The sequence below is a fragment of the Littorina saxatilis genome, linkage group LG8, assembly GCF_037325665.1.
Source record: "Littorina saxatilis isolate snail1 linkage group LG8, US_GU_Lsax_2.0, whole genome shotgun sequence".
NCBI classification, from domain to species: Eukaryota; Metazoa; Mollusca; class Gastropoda; order Littorinimorpha; family Littorinidae; genus Littorina; species Littorina saxatilis.
The window spans coordinates 57,473,932-57,489,008 of record NC_090252.1 but is presented as its reverse complement, the minus strand read 5'-3'; the positions used below and the strand labels follow the sequence as shown (position 1 = coordinate 57,489,008).

At 42.6% G+C, this 15,077-nt stretch overlaps 2 protein-coding genes across 2 annotated transcripts in view; both read left to right on the top strand.

Annotated features, from left to right (window-relative positions):
* LOC138974393 (uncharacterized) overlaps positions 1-15,077 on the top strand; it is a 270,189-nt gene that overhangs the window by 163,812 nt on the left and 91,300 nt on the right. The window contains exons 10-11 of the mRNA XM_070347110.1: positions 6,723-6,803; positions 11,668-11,751. Coding sequence (XP_070203211.1) covers positions 6,723-6,803; positions 11,668-11,751 — 165 coding nt within the window. The remainder of the gene's footprint in view (positions 1-6,722; positions 6,804-11,667; positions 11,752-15,077) is intronic.
* Positions 12,813-14,329, top strand: LOC138974394 (uncharacterized). The gene is made up of 3 exons (XM_070347111.1): positions 12,813-12,836; positions 13,067-13,843; positions 13,966-14,329. Exons 1-2 carry the CDS (start codon positions 12,813-12,815, stop codon positions 13,700-13,702), a joined length of 660 nt encoding a protein of 219 aa, XP_070203212.1. The 3' UTR covers positions 13,703-13,843; positions 13,966-14,329.

Below are 15,077 nucleotides of genomic sequence, written 5' to 3'. Positions count from 1 at the left end.
CAAGAACAAAGGTACACATGCACCTAGCGAACACAGAGCTACGGCACAGAAGAAATGCGGTAGGTGTGGCATGAAGCACACACAAGATGCGCAATGTCCTGCGATAGGAAAAGAATGCAGAAAATGCAAGAAACCAAACCACTTTGCGAGCATGTGTAGGGCCAGAACAGAGCAAACACACAGCTCTAAGAGAAGAAACAAAGTACACACACTAGACGATAGTGACAGTAGCGACACATAGGAAGAAGTGCAAGCGTACTCGTTAGGTACAATCGGCACTGCAGAAGTGAATACAGTGGATTCCGGATGGTTTCAGAAACTGGAAGTAGAAGAGAAAACAGTCAATTTTCAGTTAGATACTGGAGCAAAATGCAATGTCATTTCTGAGAAAACGTTCAAATCTTTCAAAGGAAAGAAACTGGAGAAGTCAAATGTCAAGCTTACGTCATATTCAGGCCATACCATCAAGACACTAGGTTCGACGAAACTGACATGCAAGTTCAAGAAAGAAGAGCATGAAGTTAAATTATATGTCACAGAGATGGATAGTACAGCGATACTTGGTATTGAAGCTTGTCAGAGATTAGGACTAATTCAGAGAGTAGACACAGTGCAGTCAAGCATGACGCAAGAGGTTAAAGGAGATCACCCTCAGCTAGATGTTAAAGGAGAATACCCAGATTATTTTGAAGGTTTAGGTTGTCTCCCAGGAGAGGTTCATCTCAAAGTTAATCCAGATGTACAGCCAGTAGTACACCCACCCAGAGAAATACCAGTTGCGCTACACACGAAAGTTTTAAGGTGAACTGAAACGTATGGAAAAAAAAGGTGTTATCACAAGACAAGAAGAACCTACTGACTGGGTGAACAATATGGTAGTGGTAGCTAGAAACGCCAAATAAAACAAGAATCTGCATAGATCCACGAGATCTGAACAAAGCTATCAAAAGAGAACACTATCCAATGAAGACGATAGAAGAAGTTGTTCAGAACATGCCAGGAGTGAAAGTTTTCTCTAGTTGGACGAAGAGAGTTCCAAGCTGTGTACATTCAACACACCATGGGGGAGATATAGATTTCTCAGGTTACCTTTTGGAATAGTTTCAGCTAGTGAGGTATTTCAGAGAGTCATGTCTCAGATGGTAGAAGACATAGAAGGCGCAGAAGCTGTCATGGATGATGTTGTCGTGTCGGGATCCAACACGAAAGAGCATGACAAACGACTGAAGAAAGTCATGGAGAAAGCAAAGTCGTACGGTCTCACGTTCAACGACTCAAAGTGCGAGTTTCACAAGTCAGAAATCTCGTATGTAGGGCACATACTGTCAGGTGAAGGTCTGAAAGCAGATCCAGAGAAGATCAGAGCAGTTCAGAAGATGAGCAGTCCTCAGAACAAGAAAGAATAGATTACGTTCCTAGGGTTCATTCAGTACTTAGGAAAGTTCTTACCCAACTTGGCAGATGTGAGCAAACCACTCAGAAAACTGACAGAGAAAGATGCAGTGTGGAAGTGGACACAGAAAGAGGAAGAGAGTTTCAAGAAGCTGAAGAAGCTAGTGACGGAAGCACCAATACTGAGGTACTATGACCCAGCACAACCTCTGACACTATCAGTTGATGCGTCATCCTCAGGATTAGGTTGTTGCCTCATGCAGGAAGGTCAGCCGATCGCGTACGGGTCAAGGGCACTGACAAAGACACAACAAACCTATGCGCAGATAGAGAAGGAAACACTTGCAGTAGTGTACGTATGTGAGAGATTTCACACAGACGTGTATGGTAGCACGGTAGAAGTAGAGACTGATCACAAACCATTGCAGTCCATCTTTACAAAACCACTACACAAAGCACTTGTTCGTCTGCAGAGATTCATGTTGCAGCTACAGAAGTATGACCTCAAGGTGAAGTACAAACCCGGGAAAGAAATGTACGTCGCAGATACGCTCAGCAGATCGTACCTCCCAGAAACAAAAGAACAGTTGATTCCAAAAAAGAAATCAATGCTATCAACCCAAGGTCACACTTGCCCATCTCAAATGAGAAATACGCAGAATTTCAGAGAGAAACAGCAAATGACGTACAACTGACAGAACTAAAAAAGTCATATTGAAGGGTTTCCCAGAGAACAGAGGAGATGTCCCAGAATCAGTTAGAGCTTATTGGTCATTCCGAGATGAGCTTACATACACAGACGGTCTGATTTTCAGAGGGCTCAGATTAGTCATTCCCAAGAAGCTTCAAGTAGAACAGCTGCAAAGAATTCATTCATCACATTTAGGCATAGTGAAATGCAAGAGCATGGCCAGAGAATTGGTATTCTGGATAGGTATGTCATTACAGATTGAAGACATGGTCACAGCATGTAGAGTTTGCCCAGACAACTCCAGAGCTAACTCCAAAGAACCAATGATACCAATGGACATTCCAGATAGACCATGGGCAAAGATCGCAGCAGATTTGTTCGAGCTAAACAAGACACACTATTTGCTGATAGTAGATTACAACTCCAAATGGCCAGAAGTCATCACACTGAACAGTCTCAACACCAAAACAGTCATTGGCCACATGAAAAGTCAGTTTGCAAGATTTGGAATAGTAGATGAGTTGATCACAGACAACGGACCACAGTTTGCAAGTGCTGAATTCGCAGAGTTCTTGAAAGAGTATGAAATCAAACATACCACCACAAGCCCTTATGTTGCACCACACTTTGAAGTAATCCCACACTTTGAAGTAAATTACTTCAATTACTTGTCAATCCCCACACTTTGAAGTAAACCCATTTTTTACTTCAAAGTGTGGGGGGATCTTCCCACACTTTGAAGTAAACTCAGTTTTTACTTCAAAGTGTGGGGGGATCTTCCCACACTTTGAAGTAACTTACATCAAAGCGTGGGACTTTTGCATCGCCTGTTTGAGCCTGATGATTTTGTCAAAAAAAATGGCAAAGTCTTTTGGATGAGTGAACAGAAAAAGTGAGCGAGCCAAGAAACACAGTGATGTTTATTATCAACCCAAAGCAATGACCCGTGGGGACATTTTCCAGGGAGAATTGTCTTAGTGTGGACATTTGTCGGGGAATTGTCGCAGTGGGGGACACTTGGCGGTGAATTGTCGTAGTGGGGACATTTTCCAGGGAGAATTGTCGTAGTGGGGACATTTGGCGGGGAATTGTCGCATTGGGGGACACTAGGCGGGGAATTGTCGTAGTGGGTCAGTTTGGCGGGGAATTGTCGTAGTAGGGACATTTTCCAGGGAGAATTGGAGTAATGGGGACATTTGGCGGGGAATTGTCGTAGTGGGGCCGTTTGGCGGGGAATTGTCGCAGTGGGGACATTTTCCAGGGAGTTTGGCGTAGTGGGGACATTTGGCGGGGAATTGTCGCAGTGGGGGACACTATGCGAGGAATTGTCGTAGTGGGGACATTTGGCGGGGAATTGTCACAGTGGGGAACACTGGGCGGGGAATTGTCGTAGTGGGGACATTTGGCGACGAATCGTCGTAGATGGGCTGTTTGGCGGGGAAGTGTCGCAGTGGAGGCCATTTTGCGGGAAATGTCGTAGTGGGGACATTTTGGTGGGAATTATCGTAGCTGGGACATCTGGCGGGGAGTTGTCGCAGTTGGAATATTTGGCGGGAAATTATCGCAGTTGCGGACATTTGGCGGGAAATTGTGACAGTGGGGACATGTTGTGGAGAAATGTCGTAGGGGGGGGCTTTTTACAGTGAGCCCATGCTTGTCAAATCGTGCCGAATTAGCCCAATTGTTCCCAGATAGTCTCCGCATGACCCAACATGTTTTAAAATCATCACCACGAGTTTTCGTCACACTCAACAATGGGACATTGCTTAAAGCCTGATAACAAACATCACTATGTTTCTTGGCTCGCTCACTTTTTCTGTTCACTTATCCAAAAGACTTTGCCATTTTTTTTGACAAAATCATCAGGCTCAAACAGGCGATGCAAAAGTCCCACGCTTTGAAGTAAGTTACTTCAAAGTTTGGGAAGATCCCCCCACACTTTGAAGTAAAAACTGAGTTTACTTCAAAGTGTGGGAAGATCCCCCCACACTTTGAAGTAAAAAATGGGTTTACTTCAAAGTGTGGGGCACATCCCCACACTTTGAAGTAATTTACTTCAAAGTGTGGGATTACTTCAAAGTGTGGTGCAACATCCTTACCACCCTCAAGGTAACGGTCAAGCAGAAAGAATGATCCAAACAGTGAAGAATCTGATGAAAAAATTCAAAGATCCTTACAGATCACTCCTAGACTACAGAAACACACCATTAGACACAGGAAAATCACATGCAGAATTGTTTCTCGGCAGAAAACTGAAAACAACACTCCCAACAAAAGCAGAACTGTTGAAACCAGGAAAACAGCAGAACAAGAAGATTCACAAAGATTTGATTGCTCGCCAGAAGAAGCAGAAAGAGTATTTTGACAGAAAAGCCAGTGGCAATTTGACAAAACTCAGAGCAGGAGATCCAGTCATGATGCAGTTTGGTAACAGATGGAAGAAAGCAGAAGTAGTTACTCCTCATTCTACACCAACATCCTATGTAGTCAGAGATGAACAGAATGTAGAATACAGAAGAAACCGCAAAATGATCAGACCAACAAAGGTAGCATCCAGAGACAGTGATTCCAACAGAACAGTTACCATGCCAACTACTGATCAGAATGTGAAAGACACAAATCAGAAACTGAGAAGAAGAACAGAAAATAGGAACTGATCAGATTCCAGTACAAACTGATGACAAGAAAATGGTTGAAAACAAAGACAGTGCAGTAACAACCAAATCCGGAAGAGTTGTCAAACAACCGAAGAAATACAGTGATGAGTACACATGAACTGAGTAGGACAGCTAACAGTAATGATGATGAAAGTATGCTAGAGTAGACATCAGAGTATGATAACCAGAGTAACTTGGTACTATTTTCATTTCAGAAAGTTATGAATAGTTCAGTTGTATTTTGTATTGATTATGATTTACAGTATTGATTAAGAAAGATTCAGAATATGAATAAGAATGTATGCTGGAGATAAAGAATGTTTGAAGAAAGATTTTATTTTCAATTGCTCAGAGACACTAAATGAACAGAAGATTCATTCACACAATGATTGAAACAATGACTGGGTATGTGCAAGATGTTTGTAACACATGTCAGAATAACATTCACACCATATAAACAAGCAGACACAATGATAATGTTTCGAAGATTTTATTATGTTTATTGGAGTGCAAAACATTGTCCATCTTTAGGTGATGTAGGTAAACATTATAGAATAGTAACAAGAGTGTGAATGTGTAACAAATCCATTGTCAGTATGGATGCTGAAATTGTCAGTATGACAGTTTAAGAATTGTTCAATGTGTGAATAAGAACATTTTTATAAGTGAAGTTTCACAAGAGTAAGTTTAACAGTTTTGGTTTTGTTCTAAATGTTACATAAACAAAAATAAATGTAGGCCCACATAATTTAGTAAAAGATAAAAATTCACAATCTAGATGTACATCCAAGTTGAAGAATATGACTAGAAGTATTTTCTTATTTGTAAAAGAGAGGATGTCATGTATATTGCTAGGCAAGCATATCATGTTCCATTTAGAGATAGCTCCATTAGAGTGAGTCAATTAGCCAAAGGTCCAAGGGACAGCACTCCGTATGATAATGGGAAGAGTTGTGGTGCTTGATAATAAAGCATGGCCGAACCAACACTATGTCTCCGCATCTCTGTACGTAAAACCCACAAATACAACAGTTTGCATTGTATACTGTGCTCTGTATTGTGTTGTATTGATTGTACTTTGCTGTGTATTTTGGTTGTATTGATTGCGTTGTATTGTGCATCATGGTAGTATTGGTTGTACTGTGCTGTGTATTGTGGCAGTATTGATTGCAATGTGTTGTGTATTGTGGTTGTGTTGATTGTTCTGTGTTGTGTGTTTTGGTTGTGTGGAGTGTATTGTGATGTGTATTGCTAGTGTGTGGATTGAACTTTCCTGTGCATTGTACATGCTTGTATTGATTGCAATATGATATGCATTGTGTTTGTATAGATTGTGCTGTGCTTTGTAGTGTAGTTGTATTGATTTGTAATGTGTTGTATATTGTATTTGTATTGGTTGTATTGTGATGTGTACTGTGATTGCATTGATTGCATTGTGGAATGTTATGGGCATGTATTGAGTTTACTGTGCTATGTAGCGTAATTGTATTGGTACGAATGTTCTAGTACACTTATTGCTATATTGATTGTAATGTGCTATGAATTGTTGTTGTATTGATTTGTATTGTGCTGTGTATTGTGATTGTCTTCAGTGTAATGTGTTGCTTGTTGTACGTAATTGTATTGATTGGTGTGTGTTTGGCATCGTGGTTATATTGCTTCTGCTGTGCTGTGTATTGTGATTGTAGTATTCGTACTGGGGTAAGTGTTGTGGTTGTATTGATTGTAGTGTGTTGTATATTGATGTTGTACGGATTGTTATTTGCTGTGCATTGTGGTTATATTGATTGCACTATGTTGTGTATTATGGTTGTATTGATTGCAGTGTGCTGTATATTGATGTATGAACTATTTGTTGCTGTGCATTGTCGTTATATTGATTGTACTATGCTATATATTGTGGTTGTATTGAGTGTACCTTCCTGTGAATCGTGGTTATATCAATTCTACTGTGCTCTTGTATTGTGTTTATATTAATTCAGAGATCAACCTCGGCGGTGACTGTACGGGGTGGAAGAGTGTGCACTGCATCGCTGTAGCCGGGTGTATAGGCGGCACGTGCCGTGAGTCTTCTCGCTTGTGTTGACCAATTTGCTTGTGTTAATATATATGTTTCCCCTTCTTTCATGTATTTCCTTGTATTCATATATTGTCCCTTTATTTGATGTATCCCCTTGTGTTTAAACTATGTTCTCTTTCTTTCACCTGTTTTCGTGTGTTCATATCTTAAAAATTAAGTAAAGTGCAATGCCAAGGCACTGCATACCCCCAGCGAAGGACAAATCCGCTCTCTCTCTCTCTCTCTCTCTCTCTCTCTCTCTCTCTCTCTCTCTCTCTCTCTCTCTCTCTCTCTCTCTCTCACACACACACACACACACACACACACACACACACACACACACACACACACACACACACACTAACTGTAACAGTAACACCAACACGTGTGCACAAAATGAACACACACAAACACACAGCGCGCGAGAGAGAAAGACCGCAGAGAGGGGATGACGTCATGATGCATTGACGTCAAAGCCTTTCGACGTCATCTTCTTTCGCGAGCTTAATCCATAGACTTGGAAACTATGGATATTCTCCCCGGCTAAAGCGGCCCATGTCACCCATCGTATTTTAGTTCGTATGTTCCCAATTTTTTTGTGATCCCCAACTGTATCCCCAACTGTAGCACCTAACCGAGCACAAAGAATCATTATTTATCATGCATTATCGGCATGACAATTTTTGTTCAAGTCGATTACAGTATAGCGTTTGTGGGATACCTCCAGCTTCGCCGGGATAAATAATGTATGATTGCAAATTAGTTTTCCCTAATTTGATCCATGTCCGACACAAACTCATAATAGGTGGCTAGACAAGACTACACAAGAGTGCATGTTTGTGTGCGTTCAATCGTAAATAAATGAAATGAATTTAACTAAAATCGATCGATACATAAATGTTATTTGAACTTTTGACCAAAATATGACATGTTATGTTACACATAATTATATTAACAGTTGTACTGTGCTGTGTGTTATGGTTGTATTGATTATTCTGTGTGTGTGTGTGTGTGTGTGTGTGTGTGTGTGTGTGTGTGTGTGTGTGTGTGTGTGTGTGTGTGTGCGATTGTGTGTGTGTGTGTGTGTGTTTGTAAAGCCCGTCCTTATATGAGCCCGTAGTCGACTACACGAAGCTTCGCAAACTCTTTATACCGAAAACTCACAGCTACGGCGAAATACTTCGTCCACTACATCGCTTCGCAAGTTTACACATGCAAAGCTTCGCCGTAGCTCGCAACGAATTTTTTGTTTTTGTTTTGTTTTGTTTTTTTGTTGTTTTTTTTGTAAGAAGAGTGGTTTTCAATTCAAGATGGACGACGAAATCAGACCCAATACCGTAGTGAAGAATAAATTTATCGACTTTAGTTGACCCGAAGTACAAGAACTAACCTCCTACCTGCATTATTTCATACTGCGATGCATTGACATGTTGAATGAAACTCGAAATCCCAGCGCTCACGCCGACTGGTTCCGGCCGTGCTCAGTAAACAAAATAGAACAGGTAACTATGTGTTACAATTAACTTACGTCATCATCAAGTACGTACAGTATAATTTGTGACGTAAAGTACTCAGAAAGAAGCACACCGCGCGCTGGTCGAAGTTACACGCATGCGCTTTCTGGCTAATAAGATTTGAGACGCCAAGACATGAAAAGATAACTATCTTCTCCGCCATAGTGCCTTCCCTTGGACTTCGTCGAAGCTTCGACGTAGTCTAGTTCCGGTCACAGGCACTCGTCACGAGGTGGGCGTGGCCTATGGCTGTCACTTGTGATGGACGGGGGGTCTTTTCTTATGGTTTATACAAGGTATGATACTGAGTCTCTCGACCTCGTCGGCAAACTTCGCATTTCTGCCATACACAGCTTAGCAAAGCAAAACAACGGCTATGATAAAATCAAGTATACATTAAACTATCAGGCAGCTACAGATTTATACCAATTAGACGTTGCTACGGCTGTTATTTTGCAAAACGGCACGGATTTTGGCACACAAAAACCCATGTTGTTCTAGACCGAACGGAAGTTACGTATGACTTACTTCCCCTTATAATCAAACCAAGACAACAAGCTGACTTTCCAGGTTTTGAAAACTATCCGAAGACTTGATGCACTGGTCACACTGGCCGAATCAGCTATATATTTTCTCTGGTGAATCCATGGTTTCCAACTCCATCACAAGGATGAGACAATCTAAATTTATGTTTGCATCCCATTATCTGGAAGTTGCAAGAAGAATCAAGGAATAGGAAAGTTGGCGGTGAACAGACAGATCGACTGACGAACGCCGCTGACAACTTTTTAATTATGCCTGGTCACGGGGTCACATGCGCAGGAAGCATGCGAAACCTGTCTGTCGTCTGCTGCAATCTCGGTTTCTGATAACTTCACTACTTCCGTTCGGTCTAGAGCAACGAAGAGAGTTTTACCTTGTAATAGTAGTAGTCTTGAGAGCGCACAGGCCCCGCCCACTTTGATCCCGACCCGCTCGTGACGAGTGCCTGTGGTTCCGGTAGCTTCGCGAAGTGAGCTACGCGTAGTCGACTTCTTCCAATTAAGGACAGGCTTAAGGGTGTGCGTGTCTGTTTATGTGCGTATACGTGCGTCATATGAAAACGAGTGTTCACTGAAGAAGCGGAGTCTGTGTTTTATAAACTGAACAAAAAAAGCGCGCATGATTCATAAAAATACACTAAAAAAATATGGCATTGACGGGGCTCGAACTATCGACTTCAAAAACAGCGCCGCGGACATCTTTCAAAATCGAACTAACTAGGAAACGTCTATTTTGTGAGATGCAGGACTCACGGCAGTCGTTGTGTGAATTAGGTCAGTTCGACCGCCGCTTACCCCGCTTGGCGTGCAATGCACGGAGTTCTACCGACCTAATTTTTTTTTTATTTTTTTTTTGCGAATTCTCTCGAATGATACGCCAATCAACAAACCGTTTTGATATGTTTTGTGTGCATGGAAGTTGTGTGAGTGTATGTGTGTGTAGCGTGTGTGTGTGTGTGTGTATGTGTGTGTGTGGGTGTGTGCGTGTGTGTGTGTGTGCGTGTGTGTGCGTATGTGTGCATGTGCGTGTGTGTGTGTGTGTGTGTGTGTGCGTGCGTGCGTGCGTACGTGTATGTTTGGGTGTGTGTGTGGGTGTGTGTGTGTGTGTGTGTGTGTGTGTGTAACTTGGGGTAAGAGGGAGGGACGGCCGATGTGTCCGTCGCTGTGGGTATGCCGTGCCTTGGGTGGTTGACAACTGTGCCAAAGGCATGGCACTTCTACTTAATTAGCAATATTATTATTATTATTATTATTATTATTATTATTATTATTTAAGTTATTGAGACATCCCAGTGCACTAAGGGATTTATAGAGCAAATCGCGAAAATTCATTATTGAACGAAGCGCATAGCGCTGAGTTCAATATTTATTTTCGAGATTTGCTCTATAAATCCCTTAGTGCACTGGGAGTGTTTCAATAACGATATTGTCAGTACCGCCATAGAAAAAAGAAGATTCCAAACGCACATTTTGCTACGCGCATTTGAATAGGCATAACTGTGTGGTCAGGTCGTGTACAGCAAGATCTACTTTTGTGTGGGCCGGTGTCTCAAGTGTGTCGTGCTTTCGTCTCACGCATTTTGATTTCTGTTGGTAAATTCCAGTGTAGCGTTAAGCTGAACAGTGATGATCTTTGAGAGATACCTCATTTGAACTCGGAGAAAGGACTGTGCTCTTCATTATTTGCAATTCGAAACCTTCAGTCGAGCTTCGATGGATTGACTGTGCGGAGTGAGTCCCCTTGAATTTACTACCCCACGAAGGACTCGACGGTTCGCACATTTTCAAAATAAATGTGGCATATTTCTCGTGTTGTATCTTCACTCATCGGGGAGTCTGATACTAAATATGAACGGTAAGAATGCTCTGAACCCTACACGTATTATATCCCCATCGTTTTTTCGTTCACATTTGCCCAACATGTTAATTTGCTGAGCGGGGTTTATGTCGTCTGCTAGGCAAGAACAATCGAACCACTGCAGTCTGCACGAATGAGCCAGGTAGGCTGGTAATAAGTCTTATAATTATATGGTAAGAACGTTCTGAACCCTACACGTTTTCGATTACGATTGTTCTTGCCTTGAAATAATAATTCGGAAACCATTCATTTACTGAACTGATGCAGTCGTATTTCAGTGTAGTCTGCTACATATGACAGAGTCGATCGAATTAGTCTTCCAAATGCTGGGTACGTTATCGGAATACTTGTGTTTTCTGTTAGCCGCTGGGAATTGTATGCTAACTCATCATTTGGAAATGTGGATGATAAGCTACATGCCATTAACACGGCATATTATGAGAAGAATCTATGCAAGTCGGCGAAAATGAGATGAAACACAGCGGCTTCTATTTTTAGATCACTGGCACTGGCACAGGCACATGCAATCTGTCAGAAAAAAAACACTTCTGCTTTAATTGAGAAGCAGGGAATTTATGGTCATTTGGTATTGTGGAAAATATAAGCTACATGTCATTAATTAATTCTGAGGATGAGAGTACAGTCTCGCTTTGGCAAAGGGCGTAAGAATACGCTCTGTGGAAAAGTTAGCGCACTCCAAGAGTGCGCTAACAGATTTAAGCGCATCGCCATTAGCCAATCAACTGGTTCACATCAGTCATGTGACACACGTACTTACTGACAATTATTATTATTATTGTTATTATTATTATTATTATTATTATTATTATTATTATTATTATTATTATTATTATAGTTAGACGTAGTTGCCGTAGTAGTAGTAGTGTAGTAGTATAAATACTATTATTTGTATTATTATTAGTAGTAGTAGTATTATGGTTATGTCTTCCACAGAGCTTGACATAAATGTGGCCTGTACCGGCAGAGAGTCCTTCTGTCGCTTTGGAGCCGAGTGTGATCCAGTACTGGCCAAATGCAGTAAGTAACAATTGCTCAGGCAGCGATGAAGACGATGATGTCAAGCTAAAAGGGGGCTCATATGTACGGTGAAATACGGGCAGAGGAGGAAAGTGAACAAGGAACATGGGGTCCGTTCTCTACCCACTATCTTACCCGCACCGTCTAGGTTTGGATGCTGACTATCACCTGCCACTGTTGCTCTGATCGCACTGTGATAGTTACAACGTCGATTGCTTTTGAGGAGGAGGAGAACGAAACGCAATAGAAAGACGAGAAATGGGTCATTTCAAGGATAGCTAGGGAAAGCAAGGTTGGAGCAACCAGCCGGCAACTCCCACCTTGAACGGTGAAAGTGCCGGTTTGTTTGTTAATGTTCTTGGGAGAAAGAAAATAGAACTTCAGAACAGTTTTTTTGTTATTTCTCCTCCGCTCCATAGACGCCTGATTCTCCGGAGAATCTTGCTTTCACAAGTATTTTAAAACCCTACACGTGACGTGAGCTTCTCAAATAGCGTCACCTGAATGTGCTGACTGTATTTAAAACACAGACAATTAATTGTATACATAACCCCAACAAGCAACAAAGTCCCCAGCCTTGATATCCATAACACGTGATATTCAGGCGGATGTTTTACACTATTCCATCACCGTCACCTATGTCATGTCCACGCTCTCTGATTCGGTTTCTCAACACTAAGTCGTGCTCTTATATGGGATATGTCCTTCGAAAATCCAAACACTAGTTTTTGTATGAGTTATTTCTAATATGCTGACTGTTAGCAAATAATAACAGATATGTTGAGAAAATGGATATGTATACATTAGCCGGCACATGCCTCCAGTCACATTGTTCTCGTGATCTGGATCAGCCAATCACTCACCTAATGTGATGGATATTAACATCATCGATCCTCGTACATAACAATCTCACACAATGAACTATGTTGAACATGTATGCTAGTTGCTTCGATTACTCTTGTCCAAGATTATACTCAAAGGAAAAAGTTAGGGATCACCCTTGAAAAAACCAGCTGACTTTATCTGTGCCAAACTCCTTGTTCCTAAGTTTATAAAACCAAATGGCTGTCAGGCCGTACACACCAGTGGGTGAGCAATGCTGTGTTAGCAGGAAACTTGCTCGGGATCCACGGAGGCCTGGCTAGGGCACGAGACAGAAACTGCCAAACTGCAAAAAGTGGACCATTTTTATGCTGGCGCGTGGGCACGCCTGGGTGGGAAAGATGAACAATTCCTTATGCACGTGCAGGGGGGATGTGTTGGGAGTGAACTGTTGTCACCAGTTAGGCGTTATAGCCTCGCAATTTTCCGCTAGCCACCATCTTCTCACTATGCCTCCCAGACGAAAGGTGACCACCTTCAACAAAGCCCGGGCCATCGCCTGGCTGCAAGACGGCGTGAGCAAGCGAGAAGTGGGCAGACGACTTGGAGTGTCCCATTCTGTCGTGGTCAGACTGCATCAGAAGTTCCAGACCACCAACAGCGTTCTGGAGAGGCCGAGGTTAGGACGCCTAAGAAGACAACACAGCGTGAAGATCGCTTCATCAGAAGACAAGCTCTGCAGCAGCGAGGCACCACTGCAAACATCACCAGGGGCCAGCTGAGGGTGGCAACAAACACCAACGTCAGCACGAAAACCATCCGCAAACGCCTGCACGGAGTTGGCCTGCGATCACGTCGTCCAGCTGTACGGCCACGACTGACAGCAGCTCATCGCCAGGCTCGTTTGGCGTTCTGTCACAACCGTGCCAGGTGGACACGCCAGCAATGGGCCGATGTGCTGTTCAGCGATGAGTCCCGCTTTAATCTGCACCATCATGACGGTCGGGCTCGTGTGTGGAGGCGGTCTGGTGCAGGAGAGGGTGGCCTTCGGCGGGGGCTCCATCATGGTGTGGGGGGGCCTTCAGTTTTCGACACAAAACCCCCCTCTACCACATTGTTGGCAACCTGACGGGCCAGCGCTACAGATATGAGATTGTCGCCCCTTTGGTTCTACCCGCTCTACACCAGATTGGTGTGCAGGCTGTGTTCCAGGACGATAACGCGACACCTCACAGAGCGAGGCTGGTCAACAACTTCATCCAGCAGGCTGGTGTCACCAGGATGAACTGGCCGGCCTGCAGCTCTGATTTCAACCCCATCGAGCACCTGTGGGATGAGCTGGACAGGCGAGTGGGGAACAACCACCCACCCCCAAGGAACCTGCAGCAACAGCTTCAGTTCCTGCAAATCGAATGGCAGGCCATTCCTCAGGCCTTCTGCAGGAAGCTGGTAAACTCGATGCGGAACAGGACTGCAGAAGGCATCGCAACACGCGGCGGACACACCCATTACTGAACTGTTCGGAACTTGCACATTTTGTTTTCGACCCCCATGTTGTTTCAGAGCTTGTTGACACGTAATGCGTGAATAAAATGTCACCATATTTTGGAAAAGGATCGCAGAGATAATAAATTAAACATGTTACAAATTGTATTCAATTTTAATTGGTGGTTTGGAAGCTGTGTTTGTTTGCGTAAGCGACAGTCTCAGAAACAACTGACAGTAAGGAAATGACGTACAAATACAGTTGACGTTAATTGAGGTAGCAATTTCATTTGAATCTTCAGAACTTTGACCATACAGTTTCGCACTGACCAGGCAAGCATGGCATAATTAGTGGGTGGGTGGTGCCTTGCCGTTCAGTAAAGCACCCACAGACATTTTAGTATTGTTCAGATGAAAAAGTGTGTTATCTGACAACATTTTAAGAGTCACTCTTTAGAATAGGTCACGCTGATATTGATAATTACAAATGTTTACAAATCCAAAAACATTCATTCGCTCGGCTTCCTGACGAGTGGACGTCAGCAGATAGAACTAGCAAGATAAGTTGTGTGCGAATATGTGTTTGTCTGTTCACTTAAAAGACCGTTGGGTCGAAATACCTGTGAATGTATTGTTTTGTCAATAACAAACGTTCCAACAACCTACCTTTCTTGTTTTTTGATTACAAATGTTTACTTTATCTTGTTTACTTGTAGCATGATAAACAAAAAGGGTTCCGGCCTGACCACGATAATATTTAGCGGGTCACCTTGAATCAGTCCAGGGCTCGTATTCTCTAAAAAGCTGCAACATTGTGTCCTTTATAAAGTCAAACTGTCGTTTAACTACCGCCCGGTATTTATTTTTACTGCCCAGTAATTATTTATTTTCCCCCGGTATTAATGTGTGTCAGGCGGAAGGTCGGCAGCTACCAGAATTTGTTATTTTTTTAGAATAGGAGATTCGTCATGCTTGCTCCTCTCTACAAACAATATTTGAGCAAGATTTATTCTTGAAAA